This window comes from Patagioenas fasciata, chromosome 11 (genome assembly GCF_037038585.1).
Source record: "Patagioenas fasciata isolate bPatFas1 chromosome 11, bPatFas1.hap1, whole genome shotgun sequence".
NCBI lineage: Eukaryota > Metazoa > Chordata > Aves > Columbiformes > Columbidae > Patagioenas > Patagioenas fasciata.
This window is the reverse complement of record NC_092530.1, coordinates 24,970,478-24,987,714: the sequence shown is the minus strand read 5'-3', so window position 1 is coordinate 24,987,714 and position 17,237 is coordinate 24,970,478. Positions and strand designations below refer to the sequence as shown.

Below are 17,237 nucleotides of genomic sequence, written 5' to 3'. Positions count from 1 at the left end.
CTTCCAAAATGGTCCCTAAAAGGACTCCTGAGCTCAGGACCCACTTGTGAGACCTCTCTGCAGCTGTGGCCAGCAGCTGCCTTGGGTGCTCAGGACCGTGTTGCCTCTTGGATGCTGATGCTCATGGCATCCTGGGATGGAGATACAGTGATGCCAGGACTCTCCCTGCCTCCTGGGGCCCTTGATGTGTCACATGCACCTTGGGCCAGTGAATCCCCCCACAGGCATCCCAGTTCCAGTGATACCTGCACCCTCAGCGGTGAGCAGGGCTGGGCAGGCATTGCCTGCCCTCAGCTGCTGCTGGCACCCTCGCAGCGATGGCACATGGCAACTTCCCAGCATGGTGCTAAGGGACAAACACTGCAGCGGAGTGACCCCTGCTACTCCCACTGTTGTGCCCCCACCTGTGTGGGCTCCTGGGTGGCAAAGCCACTGTGGCGGGGACACAACACAGGCTAGAGCAAATGCTGCGGGTACCTTCTGCACTATGGGCCTGCCAGGCAGGCGAGTGCAGCCCCCCCGCCCCAGCCCACCCTTCTCAGGGAGCTTCCAGGGTCCCCTGGTGCCAGAGGAAAGCTCAGCCACAGCCTGGTTAGAAACACAGATTTATTGTGACATCGGTTTGCAACCAGCGCTCAACCAACCCAGCGGTGACTCCAGATCTGCACAGACAACCTGACCCACCCTGTGAAGCCTCCATGGCCCCCGGGCTGGTCCCTGGGGGCACAAGCCCACCCACCCCATCCAGGCAGGCTCAGCGGAGCTCCAGGCTGGAGTCCTGCTGTGCCAGGGGCTGCCTGTGGGCTGGCAGCACAGAGGAGGGAACAGAAGCCGGATTCAGGGTCCTTCACCCAGCCACCAGCTGAGATCTCTAAGCAGTCACAGGACCTTTGGGATCCCCAGGGAGAAAATGGGGTCAAACCCCGAAGTATGTGAGTGAGAGGGTTGAGCATGGGAGATGCCGCTGTGTTCTCTCTTCTTACCATGCTCCCTTGGTGCCAGCCTGGATGCCCTGGGGACCAGAAGAGGTGCCAGTCTAGTTCCCCCCTACACGTATCCTGTCAGGTTGTAGGAGTTGAGCTCGCTCTTGGTCTTCTGCGTCTGGCTGACGGAGGGCCGGGAGCTCTTGCCTGCCAGCAGCCGGTGCTGGTAGGTGCTTGCGTAGGTCGCCGTTGAGTCCCGGGCAGGGCAAGAGGTGCAGAGGATGAAGCCACCGATGAGGGAGAGGAGAGAGGAGGTGATGCCCAGGTAAAGCGCCTCCCCGAGCTCAAACTTCATGCTGTCAGGGAGGACGGGGTTGCGAAAATCCTGCAGGACCACGTGGATGTTCCACACCACTGGGATGAAGCAGAGCAGCCCCCCGAGGGTGAAGACTGCGCCGCCCGCCACTGCCACCCGGTCCTTGCCTGGCGAGCCCTGGCTGAAGATGGTGCACCTCATGCCCATGACAGTGAGGAGGCAGGCGAGGGAGGAGATGGCACAGGAGGTCACCATCAGGGCTTGGGCCGCCTGGACGTCAGTGGGGAGGTTGAGCAGGGAGCTGTAGATGTCACACTGGGTGATGCCCGTGCTGTATGTGGCGCACTCCATCCACAGCCCCTTGGTGAAGCTGACAGCTGTCACGATGCTGGAGCCGATGTAGGAGCTGGTCTTCCAGCTGGGCAGCAGTGTGGCTGTCAGCGTGCCAATGTAGCCCAGGACGGCCAGGGCATAGCCCAGCAGCTGAAGGCCCATGGAGACCATGGTGGGGGCTGGCTGTCACCTCCCCAGGGCTTGTGGCTTCTCACCTGGCTCACCGGTGGCTCGCTCCCACACGCTTACCTTCCCATGGCCCCGCCGGCGGCTCCGCTCGCTGCGCCGCAGCTCCACCCGCTCCCGGGGTGCTGGTTTTGTGCAGGAACCGGTGTGTGGGTGGGAGCTGCGGGGGAGGAGAGGCTACCTGCAAGAGTGGAAAGCAAGCCCTCCCTGATTAACGATTGACCCAAGCCCGTGGAGGAACGCCAAGAGTCCTTTCACCTCCGCTATCTCTCCAGCCAGGCTTCAGAGGCAGAGCAGCGCCGCAGGGAAGGACACCCAAGCCCTCCCTTGCACTGGGGACGCGGGCAGGGATGGAGAGGCAGCCGCTGGCAGTGCCTGCTGCCTTCCTGGGAGGGGCCTCCTGTTTTCTGTGATGTCCTGAGCCAAGGAAGCTATGGCTGTGTCGTGTTATTTCGGACCTGCCAGAAGTGATTTCACATGGTAGCCCTGAGGCTCTGACAGCTGAAGAAGGGGGATTGCACCTTGTTCACATCTGCACAGGGCTTACCCAAGGCATCTACAGCCACCCACCACCCACCCTGAGCTGGTGAGGCTCCAGTGGGACAATGCGGTGCACCCACCTGAGGCTGAACCACAACTATCAGCCTTTCCATGCTGCCAGGGGACAATGGTGGAGAAGGATGCATGTGACAGTGATGCCTGCATCCCCAGGGGAGCCCGGAGGTACACAGAGGGCAGAATTACATCAGAGCAAAGCACGCTGGCAGTGCCTCGGAGATGCTTCTCAGGAGCGCCCTGGCTGAGCAGAGTGACCCGTCCCTCGGTGGGGTGAGCACACCGGGGTGCAGCTCATGCTTGCTGCCACCAACGGGGTTTTTTCTGCTGGTGTCATCTGCCTGCAGTCCTGGACACAGACAGGAGGGTTTGGCAGAGGCAGTGAAGTGGGGAGGTTTGTTTTCCCTCTGCATGTTTCAAAATTACCCCTCCTGCGGTGTCTTGCGAAACCGGACTGAGCCCATGCCAGCCTGTGCTGACACCACAGCCAGTGGCCTCTTGCCATGGGAATGTTCCAGCTGAGAGTGCTGCCACCACCCAGTGCCTCTGCTCCTCTCCCTGTGCCCTCACCAGCTCCTCAAACGCTTAGTACTAAAGTTTCCCAACTTTCTGCCTCTTTTCCTGTGTGCTAACCAAGGCCCCCTGCTCTGTATCAGAGGTGTTGCTGCAAAAGAAACACCTGGGGTGCTCAGGGTGCTGACAAAAAGGCACAGGAGGGTCATGTCGGAGTTCTGTGGTACTTACGGAGATGGCTGAAGACGCAGTGTGGGACCGAGGGCGGCTGTGGCTGGGGGGTCACCCAGGACTGGAGGTGGCTGGTTGGGGTAGAGCGAGCGGCTGGGGCCCCGGGGATCAGGGGCTGTGAGTTGTTTAGCTACGGCTTTGCAAAATCCACCTGCAAATCTCAGCCTGGATCAGAGGCTTATTACAGATCAGAATTAAACCCTTTCAGTGTCGGGAAGGACTGGGGAGCTGGGATGTCTCTTTTTGCTTGTTGTCTATTAACTATCAGAGTAGATTTGCCCACGTGGTTCAGGTCTGTGGCTTGCCGTCACCTTTCTGTCCAGCCTTGGTGTCTGGCAGGTGACTGTGGGCCACTGTCCATGTGCTTGCTTTGGGCTGCATCACCCGTGCTGGGGTCGGAGAGGTGGTGAAATACAGACAGGTTGAACTCCCTGTGCCCACAGGGCGAACTGCAGCTTTCAGTTCGCTCCTCCCGGCCCTGCTCATCCTCTGCAGGGTTTGTTGTTGTAAGACTCCTGGCCCAAATGAGGAGCAAATGGAGACAGTAATGAGAGCTGAGCTGGCCCCGTGCCCCCTCCCACTCGCCAGCTGCCGCAGATGGAGAGGGACAGGGAGGGCCCCTGGTGACAAATTGTGCTTGGTGCTGAGCAGGGTCCGGCTGGCGTTTGGACAGGGGTGTTTGGATGATGATAGCAGAGCTACAGCAGGGACCATTTGCTATTTTCTTTCCTTGTCCCAAACTGAAACCCTCCCGGGAGCGGGAGGTGACCTGTCTGCCAGCAGCACCTTGCCTGAAGCACTTGGGAGCCGGGATGGGATGCGTCGCAGTGCGGGGGGAATGAGCCTTGCACTGTCATATTGAGATTCTTCTGTACCTCCTGGTATGGTCCACATCTCAAAAAGTCAACCCCTGCCATTCATCTTTCCTCCCTGTCCTCTCTCAAGTATCAGCCTCCTGCTTGCTTTGTACTTGCCAACACTGCAGCCCACCACACTGTCCCCATCACATGCCCATCAGGCTGTCCCATCACATGGCCATTGCACAGTCCCCACCTCATGCCTATCATGCTGCCCTGGCAATCCCCATCTCTTCCTTGAGTCCCCCCCTCCCTTATGCAAATGGCTACAAAGAGCACTTAATCATCCTTGTTAATTGTATCTGCCCTCTACTGTTCCCCCCTGGGGATTTTCTCACAAACGGTGTCTAACTTTTCCCTTCTGTGTTTTGCTTTTCCACCAGAGATCGCAGCCCCTCTGCCCCCAGCCTACCCCCAACTCTCTGTTTACACAACTGGGGCAAATTTCACACCCCAGGGACAGCCGTCCCCACACCCCCAGTCCCTCGTCCCCTTCCCTTGCCCCTGCCCCAAAGAATTTGTGAGTCACCAGCCGGGGCAGGGCTATAAAGGTGTCCTTGCCAAGGGTCTGCAGTGTCAGAGGGGACACGGTTGCTGCCACCATGGAAGCTGCTGCCTGTTGCCTGCCTCCCTGCGAGCTCCAAGAGCCCATAGCCGGCAGTCACTCAGGCCCAGGGCTGGAGCAAGAGCAAAGGTACCTGAGGGAACTGGGGAGGATGAGGAAGTCAGGGAGTGTGTGGGAGGTGGGATGGGGAAGGATCCAGCGGGGTCTGGGTGAAGGTGGTGTGGCTCCCTGCTCTGATGGGGACCCCTCTGATGCCAGAAGCCACAGGTGGGAGAGAGTATGCAGAGCCCTGGGAGCAATGCTGCTCCCAGGGGTGCTGGTGGGTCTGGAGCAGGGTGAGGAGAACTGACACTGAGGTGACAAGTGCACCTGCATGTGCCCAGCACCCCAGCCATGCACCTGTGGAGAGTGGGTGAGACTGTGGGGCTGGGGGTGCATGGCTGTGGTGGCAGGGAGCAAGGCAAGGGGGGAGTGGGTCAGGGTGGGCGGCCATCACACTAAACCTGCTCTTCACACCTAGATTCCTGCCTCTCTGGAGACCATGGCTGCCCCGAGCAGAGGAGGGAACGGGGCAGAGGAGGGAGCAGACGGACACCGTGAGTTTTACAACCCCAGTTTCCTGCTGGCAGGGGTGAGGTCTCTGTTTGGCAGAAAACCAGCCTCTCATCCCTCAGTCCTCCACCCCCAGCACTATTGTGGGGCAGCGCCATGTCCACCTCCCCCCATGCATCTCTCCTCTGCCCCACCAGCCCATGTGGGGCAGGGCCAGGCGGACTCCCGCGGGCAGACACGGGGCTGCCTGTTCCCAGGCCGGGCGGGCATTCCTCAGGGGGTTAGCAGGATGCCTGGGCACGAGCTTTTGAGCACGGGCAGGAGATTACACTGGCAAAAAGCCCATCGGGGTGAGGGTTAAATGCCAGCTGCCTTTGTGGGGGCATGAGGACCTAAACCCACGGGCAGACAAGGCGGGAGATGCTGGCTTCAGGGCAGGGTCACCCTGGGGGGATCTGCCGGGGTGTGGGGCATCACCCCAGCCAAGGGGACAGAAAGGTCCCCGCCCTCACTGCCAGCCAGGACCCACGCTGTGCCAGGCGGAGGGGCCAGTGGGAGCCCCAGGGCAGGTGCCATCCCGACTGTGTCTCCTCAGGCTTGGCCTCGCCAGGTGATGGCGGACGGTGGCCCCGACAAAGCGCTGGCGTTTTTCCACCACCCAGTCAGGTATGTTCCCTGCTGCTGGTGCCCCATGCGGGACAGGGGACGGCAGGCAGGGCCCTCACCCGGCTGTGCTCCCACAGGCTCCTCTGGCCCAAGTCCAAGTCGTTTGACTATCTGTATAGCGTGGGAGAGAAGCTGCTGGAGAACTTCCCGGTGCAGGCCACCATCTGCTTCTATGAGGAGTCGGGCAGCGAGGAGGAGGAAGAAGAAGAGGAGGAAGAGGAGGAAGAAGAGGCAGGGGACACGGCGGCAGGTCCAGACAGCCCTGGCAGGACAGTGTGAGGGCGAGGTGCAGCAGGCGACAGCAGATTCAGCAGCAGAACGGCTGTGCAGGCAGCCCGTGTGCAGGCAGCCCGGCGGGCAGCGGGCACGGCCCACACCGCCCGGGACCACCAGCCCTCACAACCCGGCCCCGCAGCGCCGCCCGCAGCTCGGGGCGCAGGGGACTACAACTACCAGCAGCCACTGCGGCACCGCCCGGAAGCCGTACCCCTTTCTCATTGGCTACCAGTCTCTCTCGGGTTGGGGGAGGAGCGAGTAGCACCGCCCACTTCCCCCCACTCCGCGTTCCTATTGGAAGAAGGCGGTGCGCGCTGGCTGCAGGAGGTCCGATTGGCTGGGAGGGAGGAGGCGGGGCGGCAGTGGGGCCTTCCCCTCCCGGCAGCGGGAGGGAGCGGAACGCTGGGGCCGCCATGAGGTACGGGCGGGGCGGCGCTGCCGGGGGCTACGGGGCGAGGGGGGCAGGAGCCGCGGGGAGGGTCGTGGGGCGAGGGTGGGCGTGAGGCGGTGGGCAGGAGCTGAGGGGCCATGTGTGCGGTGCTGGGGTGGGGGGAACGGGGCTGGGGAGGTATGAGCGGTGGAGCTGTCGAGGGGTTTCTGGGCGTTTGGGCAAGAGGAGAGCGGCGGAGGGGGGATGTGTGGGGCAGGGGGTGACAGTGGGTGAGCAGGTGGCGGGGTTCATCTGGGACCAGAAAGCCCCGCTGGGTTGGGCAGGTTCACGTTTGGGCTGGTGGGGAGTTGGGGTGGGGGGGACACGACCCTGCTGTGGGGTCGCGGCTGAATCTGGTGGGCGGTGGGAATAATTTGGAGCTGGGTTTAGGCAGGGCCGGTGCCGGGACGGAGGGGCTGGGGCAGGGGCTGGCTGGGGGAAGCGGGAGGACCAACCGTGTAGGGTGGGACGGGGTCCGGAGGCTGTTTGGGAGAAAGAGGGGTCCTGGCAGCCCCCGGGGACCCCACGGTCCCTGGCAAGTGGAGCCAGTGCAGCCGCATCTCCTTGCTGTGGATCTTGGCATGGAAAACCCCAAATATTGCTTGGATCCCGGTGAGCGGTTGGCAGCCGTGGCTACGTGATGCCAGGAGAGCTGGCAGCCTCCCTGCGTGTGGTGGCATGTCACTGGTGTCCATGGATCCCCCTGACCTGTGCCCCCCAGCCTGGCGAGGAGGTGCCATTGCCCATTGTCCCCCACATATCCCCCTTGTGCCTGCTGCGGATTTGCGGGGGCCCGGCACCACACGCCCACCAAATTTCACCAGCACGATTTCCTCCTTTGGCATCAGTGACGGGAGCGGGGGCGGAGATGGGGGGAGCCCGGGGGAGACACAAATGCGCGACTGCAGCATCCTCACTCTCACGGCTGCATCCCTCGCGCCTCCTCATGGTTGCCTTAGCAACCTCCTATCGATGGGGTATTTATAGAGGAGGCAGACGCGTGTTGGGAAGCCGGAGGGGGGGCACTGGGACTGGGTGGGCGTCTGCTCGGTCAGCTTCCAGCTTCTCTCGGCTTGCGTGGCTGTGCGGAGGCAGGAGGGATGCTGCTCGCCTTGGTGTCAGCGTGCGCGGTGGTTCAGCTTTTCCTGCTCATCGCAGCCGGAGGAGGTGGTTAGGAATTTGTGCACAGAAATAAAAATAAGCATCTGGGTTGTCTACCCTTCTCACAGGCATCGCTCATGCTTGTAGGCTTGCGTAGACCCGGCTTATTGTTGCACTGAAATAAACCATCTCTGAGCTCTGATGCTGGGTGCATTGGCACAGATATTTGGAAAAAACTTATAAAATTTTTCTGATGCATTAAATGTGTCATCCCATGTGTGATGTAGATTACAGAGCTGGGGGTCCTGACAAATCTGGTCTTGAATATCCCTGTTTCTGTGTCTGTGTTCTCCTGTCTATTAAAGGGCGGGAATGCCTGTAACAACAAGCAATACGGAGGTTTTGTGTGGAAGCTGTAGCAAGTTTTCCATGGCATGCGTTCTTTTATCCTGTGGGTTTAGATCGCTTTGTAAAAAGCTGATAACAAAAGCAGGTCAGGTAGTCCCTGCTCAGAGCTGATGCAGCCTGTGGGGGAATGCACAGGTCTGGAAGCCTCTCAGCTGCCTTCACATCCCCTGGAATGGCTCAGAAAAGCAGGATTGGGTACACAGTTTATTGAGAAAAGGCTTCCCAGTGGGGGCTGTGGGGTGCAGGAGGCAACAGACCCCTCCTGTGTCATTCTGGTGCTCTGCTGCTTTTCCTCACTCCTGCTTAAACTCCAGACTCAGGTTTGCAATCCGAGTTTCACAAACTGTGGGAAAGGAGCTGCTTTCTGCCTCTGGAGACAGCTCCAGGCTTGCTTGGCTCTTCGCCACTTTTGGTGCGGGAACCTCAGAAACCCCAGGAAAACCCAGAAACCACAGGAAACCTGATGTTGTGAGGGAGAGGTGCTGGATTTACCAAGAAGGCGGCTGTTGGTGGGGTGTGGTAGAGCCTGCTGTGGGGCTGTGCGTCTGAATTCCCACCCTTTACGTGAAATGAGAAATGCATTTCTAGCCTTGCTGACCCCGTGGACAACCCTGTGCCATCCCTGACCTTGCTCCAGCTGAGCAGATTCAAGTGCTTTTTAGAACAACTCTGAATATCTGAAGTCCTGGACCTACGATAAAGCATGTGGTTTCATTCCTGCTGTTTCTAACTCTGTTTGCTCCTTCATCTGCAATAAATCCCTGTAGGGGCTGGTTAGTCTTGTCCCCTCTGTCTCCTGACGGAGCTGTGGCCTTGCCACAAGGTGTCATGCAAGGCAAGAGGAGATGAGTCTGCCCAGAGCAGTCTGATCTTGGTGGGACATCAAGCACAGGGAGAAGGTAAAGCGTGAAAAACAGGTGAGTGAAACTCCTGCAAGCAGAGACAGACATACTCTGCCTCTGCAGGACTTTGTTTCACTCTTCTGGGGTTTTGTTTAGTTTAGTTTTGCTTTTGAAGCACAAAATGTGCTTTTCCGGCTGCAGAGCTGTTGTCCTGGGTATGCAGGAAGCTCTGTCACTCCTGCTGCTGCCTTTAGCTTAGCCCAGCAACCTTTAGAAGATGCCATACCTATGCTTTGCTGCTGTGTAGTTGGCTTTATGGCAGTGGAGAAACCAGTATGGCCCTGTTTATTGCAGATTATGCAGGACTTGCAGAAGTGAGAACTGGCATGGCTGGGAAGTTGATATAAAAAGGGGTGACTGCTTTACCTGTGTCCATCAATCCCTTCTGGAAAGGAGGAGCACCAGGCTGCTCTCAGCAGCTTCTGCCATGCAGGTTGTCTCGTCTGCTCATGAGATACAGGGACTCTCCTTCATCCAGTTCTTCCCTTCCTACTTGGCTTGTCTGCAGCCCTCTGGGCAAATTGGGCAGGGCCCTGGCCCTCCCTGGGCTGGTGCGGCACAGAGACCTGCCCCAGGCTCCTGGAGAGCCCAGGGTGCCCTCAGCCCTTCCAGCCACGCGATGAGCGCGAGTCCTGGGCTCTTGGAGAGGCACCGCTTGGCTGGGAACGGCCGTGGGTCCTCCACCCAGCACCCTGTTTTCTGCAGGGATCTGACCCTGCGCAATGGAGGGCTTGGGCTTCAGGGGGTGAAATTTAAGCTGTCAGTGACTCTCCTGTTCTCTTCTCTGCAGGTAGACCAGAGCCCCCTGTAGCCGAGTGAGGCAGCATGGCAAGTAAGTGTTCCCCTGTCAAGACGGAGAGGTGGCAGTGGTGCTGGAGGAGAGAAGGGGGGTGTTTGTTTGGCAGCTAGTTCTCAAGGAAGAGGTACCTGTGCTTTTTGGAGGGTGTTATTCTCTATGGGGAGCAGATGCCATTGGCTTTTATCCCTGGATGAGGTCTGAGGTCTGGCCTGACTTGTGCTTCTCTCTCCCCTGTGGAAGCTGGGAGCCAAGAGGAGGTGCTGAAGGGCTGACCTCCCCGTACGCTGCAGCGTTTCTTTATTTGCCTGATGCCCACTGTGCAAGGCAGGCCTCCCTTAGGCTCTTCAGACTGACCGGCCCCTCCGCAGGGACTGCTGGTCTGCACGGACATCTCCTAACAGCGGTTCTCCTCATGGCCCATGACTTGCTTCCCACGAGCTGCCTGTCCTGGGGGCCACGCTGCCTTGTAGCCTGTGTGGCCAGTGGCACTGGAGCTCTGGGCAGCCACCTAACTGTTCCGCTGGCAGCTCGCTGCACCTCGGTGTCTGCAGGATGGGAGATGGGGCCACACAGGGCCAGTGGCTACAGCTGGGCCGAGTCTGGTGAGGGTGGAGGATGACATATGGTCTGTAAAGAGCTGGACTCAACCCTCCATCCTTGCTCTTCTGGGCAGCCTGCACAGGGGCTGCACACAGCGACGTGGTGGGAGCTCGAGGAAGATGGTGGTTGTGAACAGGGAGATGCAGAGATCCGGTTGGGATCTCGGGATTTGCTCGGGGTGTCGCTGGAGCCAGCTATGGAGGTGGAGGCAGTGGCCACGCTGGGCAGCAGGAGGACCCCAGGGGTGACAGGTATGTCTTCTTTCATTATCTGTGCGGTGCTAGGTCGGGGAGGGAGCAGCAATCTTGAGGCAATGTTTTTAGAAGGCAGTGTTAATTCTCTGTTAATGAGGGTACCTGCCTAGGTCCCTGCCTTCCTCCACTGTTGCCTTTTCTCCTTCCCAGAGCCCAGGTGCTGGCTCACCAGCACTTACTGGTTGTGGGAGGTGTCCCCTGTGGTGGCAGTGTCCTCTGCTGGCCAGTCCCCTTTGTGGTGACCCTGACATGCAGGACGGGGATGTGGTGGTCATTGTGTTCACCATCATGCCCTCCTCAGCAGCATCATGCAGCCCTGTCTGTCCCTCCGCAGACACAGCTGCATGTCACTGCAGAGAAGCAGCCCCGGGGGTGTCCCCACAAGCCGGACACAGAGATGAGGGGTGGCAGTGTGACCAAGCCTGCCTGCCACCAGGGGCCAGCAGCACCTCGGGAAACCCGGCAGGGATGCAGCTAACTCAGCCCGGCTCCTGCTCCCCCTGCCTAAAGCTCTGATCTTTCCTGAGCACTGGTTCTCCAGCTGGTGTGGGGAGACTTGGAGAGGCACAAGGGGTCAGTACTGAGGCTGCTGGGCCTTGGGAAGTCCCCTCTGCCCTGCAGTTCGGGGACAGTACCTGCTCAGCTGTCTGCTCTTTCTGTCCAGGCTGGAGATGAGAGTTAGCAAAGCTCTTGTTTCCTGAAAGCCAGTGGTTTTCCTGCCCTGGTCCCCAGGCACATGGGAGCTCTTTGCACTTGCTGTGTAGAAGAGCCTGGGGTAGCAGTGGCTTAGTTTCTGCTCTTCTCCCATTTCTAGGTCCCTGAGGATAACTGGATGTGGGGAGAAGCACACACCTCTGTCGCAACGTACTTTCAGTCAGAACACTGCTTGGGATACCTGCCTGCCTGTGTGTCTGTTTTTATTTCCTACCGTAGTGGCCAGTTCAGCACCGCAAAGCAGGGAAGGGGTCAAGGGACTGGTGTCTGCAGGGATGGAACACCCTGACACTGAGACCTGCGGCCAAGCTTTTTGCTCCAAGGTGTGCTGAGGAAGTCAGGAAGAGGCTCAGACTCAAGTGCTGAGGAGGAGAGAGTCGATACATCAGCCTGATGAAGGCAGGAGGCAAAAGAAGGTGAGGCCAGACTTCTCCAGCAAAGGATGGGCCATTTGCAGAATGGACAGTGTCTGTGTAAAATTTCATCTCATTCTGGAAAGGCTCAAGAGAAGGTTGGCCTGGCAGTCTGCTCCCTCTCAGCCAGGACAGCCCTCCTCAACTGCAAATGCCAAGGCAAGCTGATCCCTGCCCTCCTGCGAGATGCCGTCTGTGCCTCTTGAAAATTCTCTTTTGGTTGTTCCTTGTAACAAAAAAAACAACAAAAAAAGAGGTTTGCCTAATAAAGTTGATTCTGAGGGGAAGTCTCTGACTCACATCATTCATGCTGCTCTTCATTCACACCTCAGTGGTTCAGGCCTCTGCAAAAGCTCTCGCTGAAGCAAGCCGTTAATAAATCACAGGGGAAAAATGCACCTACACAGCACAAAAAGAGCACAGTGCCTCCAAGCATGGGATGGCATAGCACAGTAGTAGTTGCTTACACCGTGATCTTGTCCCTGCCTTGACATTTACAAATGCTTTCACGAATACCTTGCTGTATTGTTTTAAGGAGCAGGATACATGAAAGGTAAAGCAGAAGGAAATCTGCTGGTCTCTCTGGTAAAGGACTCCTAATGAATGAAGTTGGTAGCTTTTCACTAACTGCTATGTTTGGTCTTCACCAAGCTCCTTATGGAAGGAGCCAAGCTGTAACAACAGGAGGGAGACTCCAGCTGTTCCAGTGCCTCCTTGTCCTGCAGCTGTTGATGTTGCTGCAGTGTGAGCTGGTTCATCTGGTTGATCCAATGGATACTGAGCCTGAGGGTGAAGGGGGTAAATAGGCTTCTGTGGATCAGCCACGTGAACTGATTCATCTTCCTCAAGGGAAGCAGCACGATTATGTGGCTTGGTGGGATGAGGTGGTGCCAGCCTACAGCTGTGTTGAGCAGCATAATGGAAATGCTCTCTTATGAAACGTGTGCATGGGATGTTTGGATCCTGGAAGGGCCGTGGTTTGTGTGGAGTTTCTGCTTTCCAGGCAACAACTCATTTGTGTCTCCCGTGGCACTGCAGGTTCTGGTAGGTACTTGCTCCCTGCACCCCGTGGAGGTCTCCCTCCTGCAGAATATTTGGGGAGAGGCTTTGAAAGGGCTGTGTGTCCTGCAGGCAGGAAGGTGCTGTTCCTGCTCAGTCTTCCTGCCTGCGTACTCTGTGGGAAGATCTGATATGGGCAACCTGGAGTCTCCTGGCAAACCAGAGGCAAGTTTGTGAAGCCTCTGTGACAAAATGTAGTAGGGATGAGAATGTGATGCCATGTGAGGAGACATTGCTCAGGCCTCTTTCAGTACCTGACTCGTGACCGCCTGTGCACAGTGGTGTTTCTGGGACCTGAACAGAGTCTCTGAAGCCACCTGAGCTTGCATGACCCCACAGCAGCTGGCAGCAGGGACACCAGCTTCCAGCAGGCTCTGCCCTCCTCCAGGGGGCTGTGGAGGTGTGAAGCAAGAGAGAAGGCTCTAGGGTGATGCATGGGGGGACCGTGGAATGATGTGTGATGCACTGTGTGTTGTGAGTCCGTCTCAGTGCTGGCCCTGTGTTTTGGCAGAGAGGCCCAGCTCTGCTACCCAGCCCTATGGGGTCTTGCTTGCCCAGTGAGATCTCCCCTGCCCTGCAGCAAAGAGTCAGCAAGGTCAAATCCCATTGAGGGCAGAAGGATGAAAACAAGTACTTTTGGAACCTTCTGTCTCTTGTTAAGCTGCCCTGTGTGGTCTGCAGCTGCTGCTTTCGATGTCTCTAGCATCTCAGCCATGCTGGAAGGATGCTCCTGGTGCTGTGTGTCTCTGGGCAGATCCCAAGAGCCCTGTGCTGCTCTGGGTGTGCTCTCCCTCAGTGGGCACTCTGCTGTGCAATGGAATTGTAACCCTGAGCTTTTGCTGTTTGGGATGCCTGTATCACCAAAATCCTGTGGGAAGCCAGGTGGGAAAGCCTGGTTGGGCAGAGGCCACGTGTGGGGTTGTCCCTGCTCAGCCTATCTCTGCCTTGTGTGTTGCAGTGTTCTTGGGGGCCAGGAATGCCCACGCAGTCCTGAAGCGCTTTCCCCGAGCCAACGGCTTCTTGGAGGAGATCCGGCAGGGCACCATCGAGCGGGAGTGCATTGAGGAGGTCTGCAGCTATGAGGAGGTCAAGGAAGTGTTCGAGAACAAGGAGAAGACGGTGTGTTTGTCCTGCCCTGCTCCCCAGTGGATGTGTGAGAGCTTACACCTTAGCAAGCTGGGGGTGGAGAAGGAAAGCGCAGAGGGAACAGCCTCTCCTGTTCTCTTTGTCCTCTTCTGTCTGCAGGCAGCATGCTGTGGACTCACTTTCCAGCATGACTTTCCCTTCCCAGGCAATGCCCTCACGTTGGCATTGCCAGGACACCCTGCCCACAGCCACAGGTCACGCTGGCACTCCCGTGTGGGACATCTGTGCTGTTGTCCTTGATGCTCCAGGCTGGGTTGGCATTAGCCGAATTTCTCCCTGCATGGTGTGGAGGCTGTTGTTGAGGGATGCTGCCTTGATCTTTTAGATTGGTTCCCAGCAGCACTTCAGGTGCTGACAGCCTGAGTGAGGGTTGTGGGGGGTGGCCAAAAATCTGCCTCTTGTGGACCTGGGAAGGGCAGTGACTATTGGTCAAGGAGTGCTTGCCCCACCTGCAGCATATGACGGTTGCTTCTCTGTTTCTGCCACAGATGGAGTTTTGGAAGGGCTACACGAACTCTGTCTACTCCGTCAAGGACCCCGGGCACAGCACGGAGCGCTCAGACGCTATGTATGTGGTGGTGCCCCTCTTGGGAGTGGCTCTTCTAATAGTCATCGCCCTCTTCATCATCTGGAGGTGCCAGCTTCAAAAGGCCACCCGCCACCGTCCCTCCTACGCCCAGAACCGTTACCTGGCCAGCCGAACAGGACGCAGCCTCCCCAGGGTTATGGTGTACCGAGAGCGGTCGCAAAGCCAAGGGGAAACCCAATACCAGCGAGAAGCAAGCAACCGGGTGGCTGGAGACAGCAGAGCTGGGGGCACCCCCCAGCAAGACAACACCCTTTACCCACCAGAGCACTCAGTCTCTGTCCTCTCCAGACTGTCTAGTGCCACTCCTCCACCTTCCTATGAGGAGGTGACAGGCCACCCAGAGAGCAGCAGCGGTGAAGAGACCAGTGTCTCCTACAATGACCCACCACCCAAATATGAAGAGATCGTGGCCGCTGCCCCCGTTGCGGGCAAATAGCGGATCTGACTCCCTCCTGCCTCTTCACACACTCACACTCCCCCTCCACCCAACCCTTTGCCGTGCCCAAGACCCCTTTTGGGTGCCAGTTGGCACCCCATCTCACCTGTACAAGCTGGTGCCATCACACAATAGCCTTACCCTCCTAACCAAAAATAGCTGTCCCCAGGCGGGGTGAGGCTGGGCCGCGGGGATGGCTCTGAGCCAGCCAGCCGTCCCCTGCCCCTCGCTCCCCGCTCACGTAAGTGCTGTAGCAGCCAGAGCAGAGCAGCAGCTTGTTCCTGGCTCAATGCGGGGGTCTCCCCATGGTGCATTTGATCCCCTTACTTACCCCTTGAATAGATAGAACATTTCCCATTATTAAAATGGCCTCACTGCCTCCCTGGGCTGCTGCTCAGCCTTACCCCATGTCCTCATCTGGCCCCGTTTTGCTGCTCCAGGCTCTGGTGAGGAGTTGGGGATGCAGGAAGCGTGTGGTGAATTTCTGTCCATCCCAGCAGTCGGTGTCCACACTCTGTGTTTGGGGATAAAGTGCCTCACTTGTGTGGATTTGCTGCCAGGGGAAAATGGGGAGCCCAGTCCATTCTGTGGTGCCTGTAGTGATATTCACTGTCCAGAGATCAGGAGGAGCAGTCAGAGAGGCACTCTCTGATCTCCTAGATCCCTTTGGAAAGGGGGAAGGGCTCGTGGTGGTCTTGTACGGGAGGTAAGTGACTTTGGAGTAGCAGGTCCTTTTCCTGATGCTCTCCACTTCCCTCCTGTGGGGTGTCGGGAAGCTGGAAGTTTGGCTGCGTCAGAGCTGCCTGATGGGCTCATCTTTGACCTCAGGCCAAGGGTGGTCCTGTGGCTTTAAGCACTGGGGATGCTCCTTTTTCCTGGAGAATCCTGGAAAAAGTCACCTGTCTGGTGTCTGCACCAGAGGTGGGATGCTGGCACAGGGAGACTGGGCAGGCCAAACCTCTGTGCTCTCTACCCCAAACCTCTCTGTCCTGCTTGGCCCCTCTCTTTGGTGCTCTTTGTTCTCTGGAGCAGGTTAAGGGGAATGTGAGACCCCACTCTCCTCCAGGCCCACCACTCTGGTGGGCAGAGTGCTTGGTGGTCCTGGCCATGGTGTGGAGCTGACAGAGGTGGCTGCAGCAGTGAGGGCTGACCATGCCATGACCCAGCAATGCCAGTGGGTCGGGAGTAGGGCCAGACCCTGTTGCACCTGACCACTGGCTGGTTGTGGTACCAGGGCAAAGCCAGGTGCTTTGCTGTGGGATCAGCGTCCCCTTTTCCTGGGCAGCTCTTTTTGGGGTCCAAGCAATGGAGCTGTCATTTCCCAGTCATGTTTGATGGGTTAGAAAGGGGGTTGTGTTCACCTGCCCCATAGGACTAGCCCAGAAACACCCAGCACTGCCACTCCTTGGTGTTCACCCCCATACCAGTCTCTCCACCAGCACCGAAAGGCTATTGTACATCTCTGCACCTGCTCAGTCCCAACGATGCTCTCGCTGCAGGTGCCCTCAGCCCAGAGCTGAGGTTTGCCCAGCATGGCTGTTCCTGGGGCAGGACATGGGTTTGCAGCTGCTGGCACCTTGTCTGTCCCCTCCCAGGCCTTTACTCTGCCTTTCAGCCTTAGCAAATTGGGCTTATGGGAAGACCTGACAGCGAGCGTTGGGGTCAGAGCCTGGAAAAGACTGGAGGGAGACAGAAGGGCACTCTGCATCCTCTGTCTTTGATGCCCAGTCATTATCCCTGCAGTTTGTATTCTGTAAAACTTGGTATATTTCTGTGAAAAAAAAAAAAAAAAGGTATTTATTAAAAAACCCTCACTGTCTGAGTGGCACAGGGTGACTTTTTCCCACAGCGGGGGGGGTCGCTCCCTGGATTTCCATCTTGTGGGGGTGCCTGGGGCTCAGCTCTGCAGGGCAATGGAGGCAGCTGTGGCACGATGGCACTGATACCCACCCTGGGCACGGCTGCAGGAGGGGACCATCTCTGGGGACCATTTCTGGGGACCAGGTGCATGCTGCTGTGGGGCTGGGAGTGAACTGAATGCCAGGACTGGAGCCTTTGACTTCCCTGGGCATGAGATGCAACTCTCAGAGCCGGAGCGTGTCCTGTGAGCCCTGACCAGTCGGTAGGTGAAGTGCGGAGGGATTTCCTAAGGTCTTTGAGGGGATTTAGGTGCACAAGGTTTCTTGCTGTTCCTCTATGTGCTCCTAAACCTCTTAGATAATCCCCTTTAAATAGCAAGAGTAGGGCAGCATAGGATTTAGTTTAAGCCCTTTCAAAACCAGATTTTACGGTCAGATCTTGGACTCAGTCTCCATTCAGAAATGCTTAAAACTTGTCATTCATCCCAAACAGATCGTTTTTATCGCAGCAAACTCCATTGAGAGGCAGGCGAGATTAGCTGTGGCACAGCTCG

At 57.9% G+C, this 17,237-nt stretch overlaps 2 protein-coding genes across 3 annotated transcripts; one reads left to right on the top strand and one right to left on the bottom strand.

Annotated features, from left to right (window-relative positions):
* Positions 1 to 592: 592 nt before the first annotated feature.
* On the bottom strand, positions 593 to 3,549 carry CLDN2 (claudin 2). The gene is made up of 2 exons (XM_065846625.2): positions 3,058 to 3,549; positions 593 to 1,939 (listed from the first exon to the last, which is right to left on the bottom strand). The coding sequence occupies exon 2, from the start codon at positions 1,741 to 1,743 to the stop codon at positions 1,048 to 1,050; it is 696 nt and encodes a 231-aa protein (XP_065702697.1). The 5' UTR covers positions 1,744 to 1,939; positions 3,058 to 3,549; the 3' UTR covers positions 593 to 1,047.
* Positions 3,550 to 6,316: 2,767 nt separating this feature from the next.
* Positions 6,317 to 16,643, top strand: PRRG3 (proline rich and Gla domain 3). 2 transcript variants are annotated; one of them, XR_010652094.2, is made up of 4 exons: positions 6,317 to 6,391; positions 9,605 to 9,646; positions 10,287 to 10,464; positions 11,282 to 11,881. XR_010652094.2 is itself a non-coding variant. In XM_065846301.2 (4 exons), exons 2-4 carry the CDS (start codon positions 9,640 to 9,642, stop codon positions 14,822 to 14,824), a joined length of 705 nt encoding a protein of 234 aa, XP_065702373.1. In that variant the 5' UTR covers positions 6,317 to 6,391; positions 9,605 to 9,639; the 3' UTR covers positions 14,825 to 16,643. The 2 variants fall into 2 exon arrangements, 1 of the variants encoding a protein (XP_065702373.1); XM_065846301.2 differs by lacking the exons at positions 10,287 to 10,464; positions 11,282 to 11,881 and adding exons at positions 13,612 to 13,772; positions 14,288 to 16,643.
* The last annotated feature ends 594 nt before the right edge of the window (positions 16,644 to 17,237 follow it).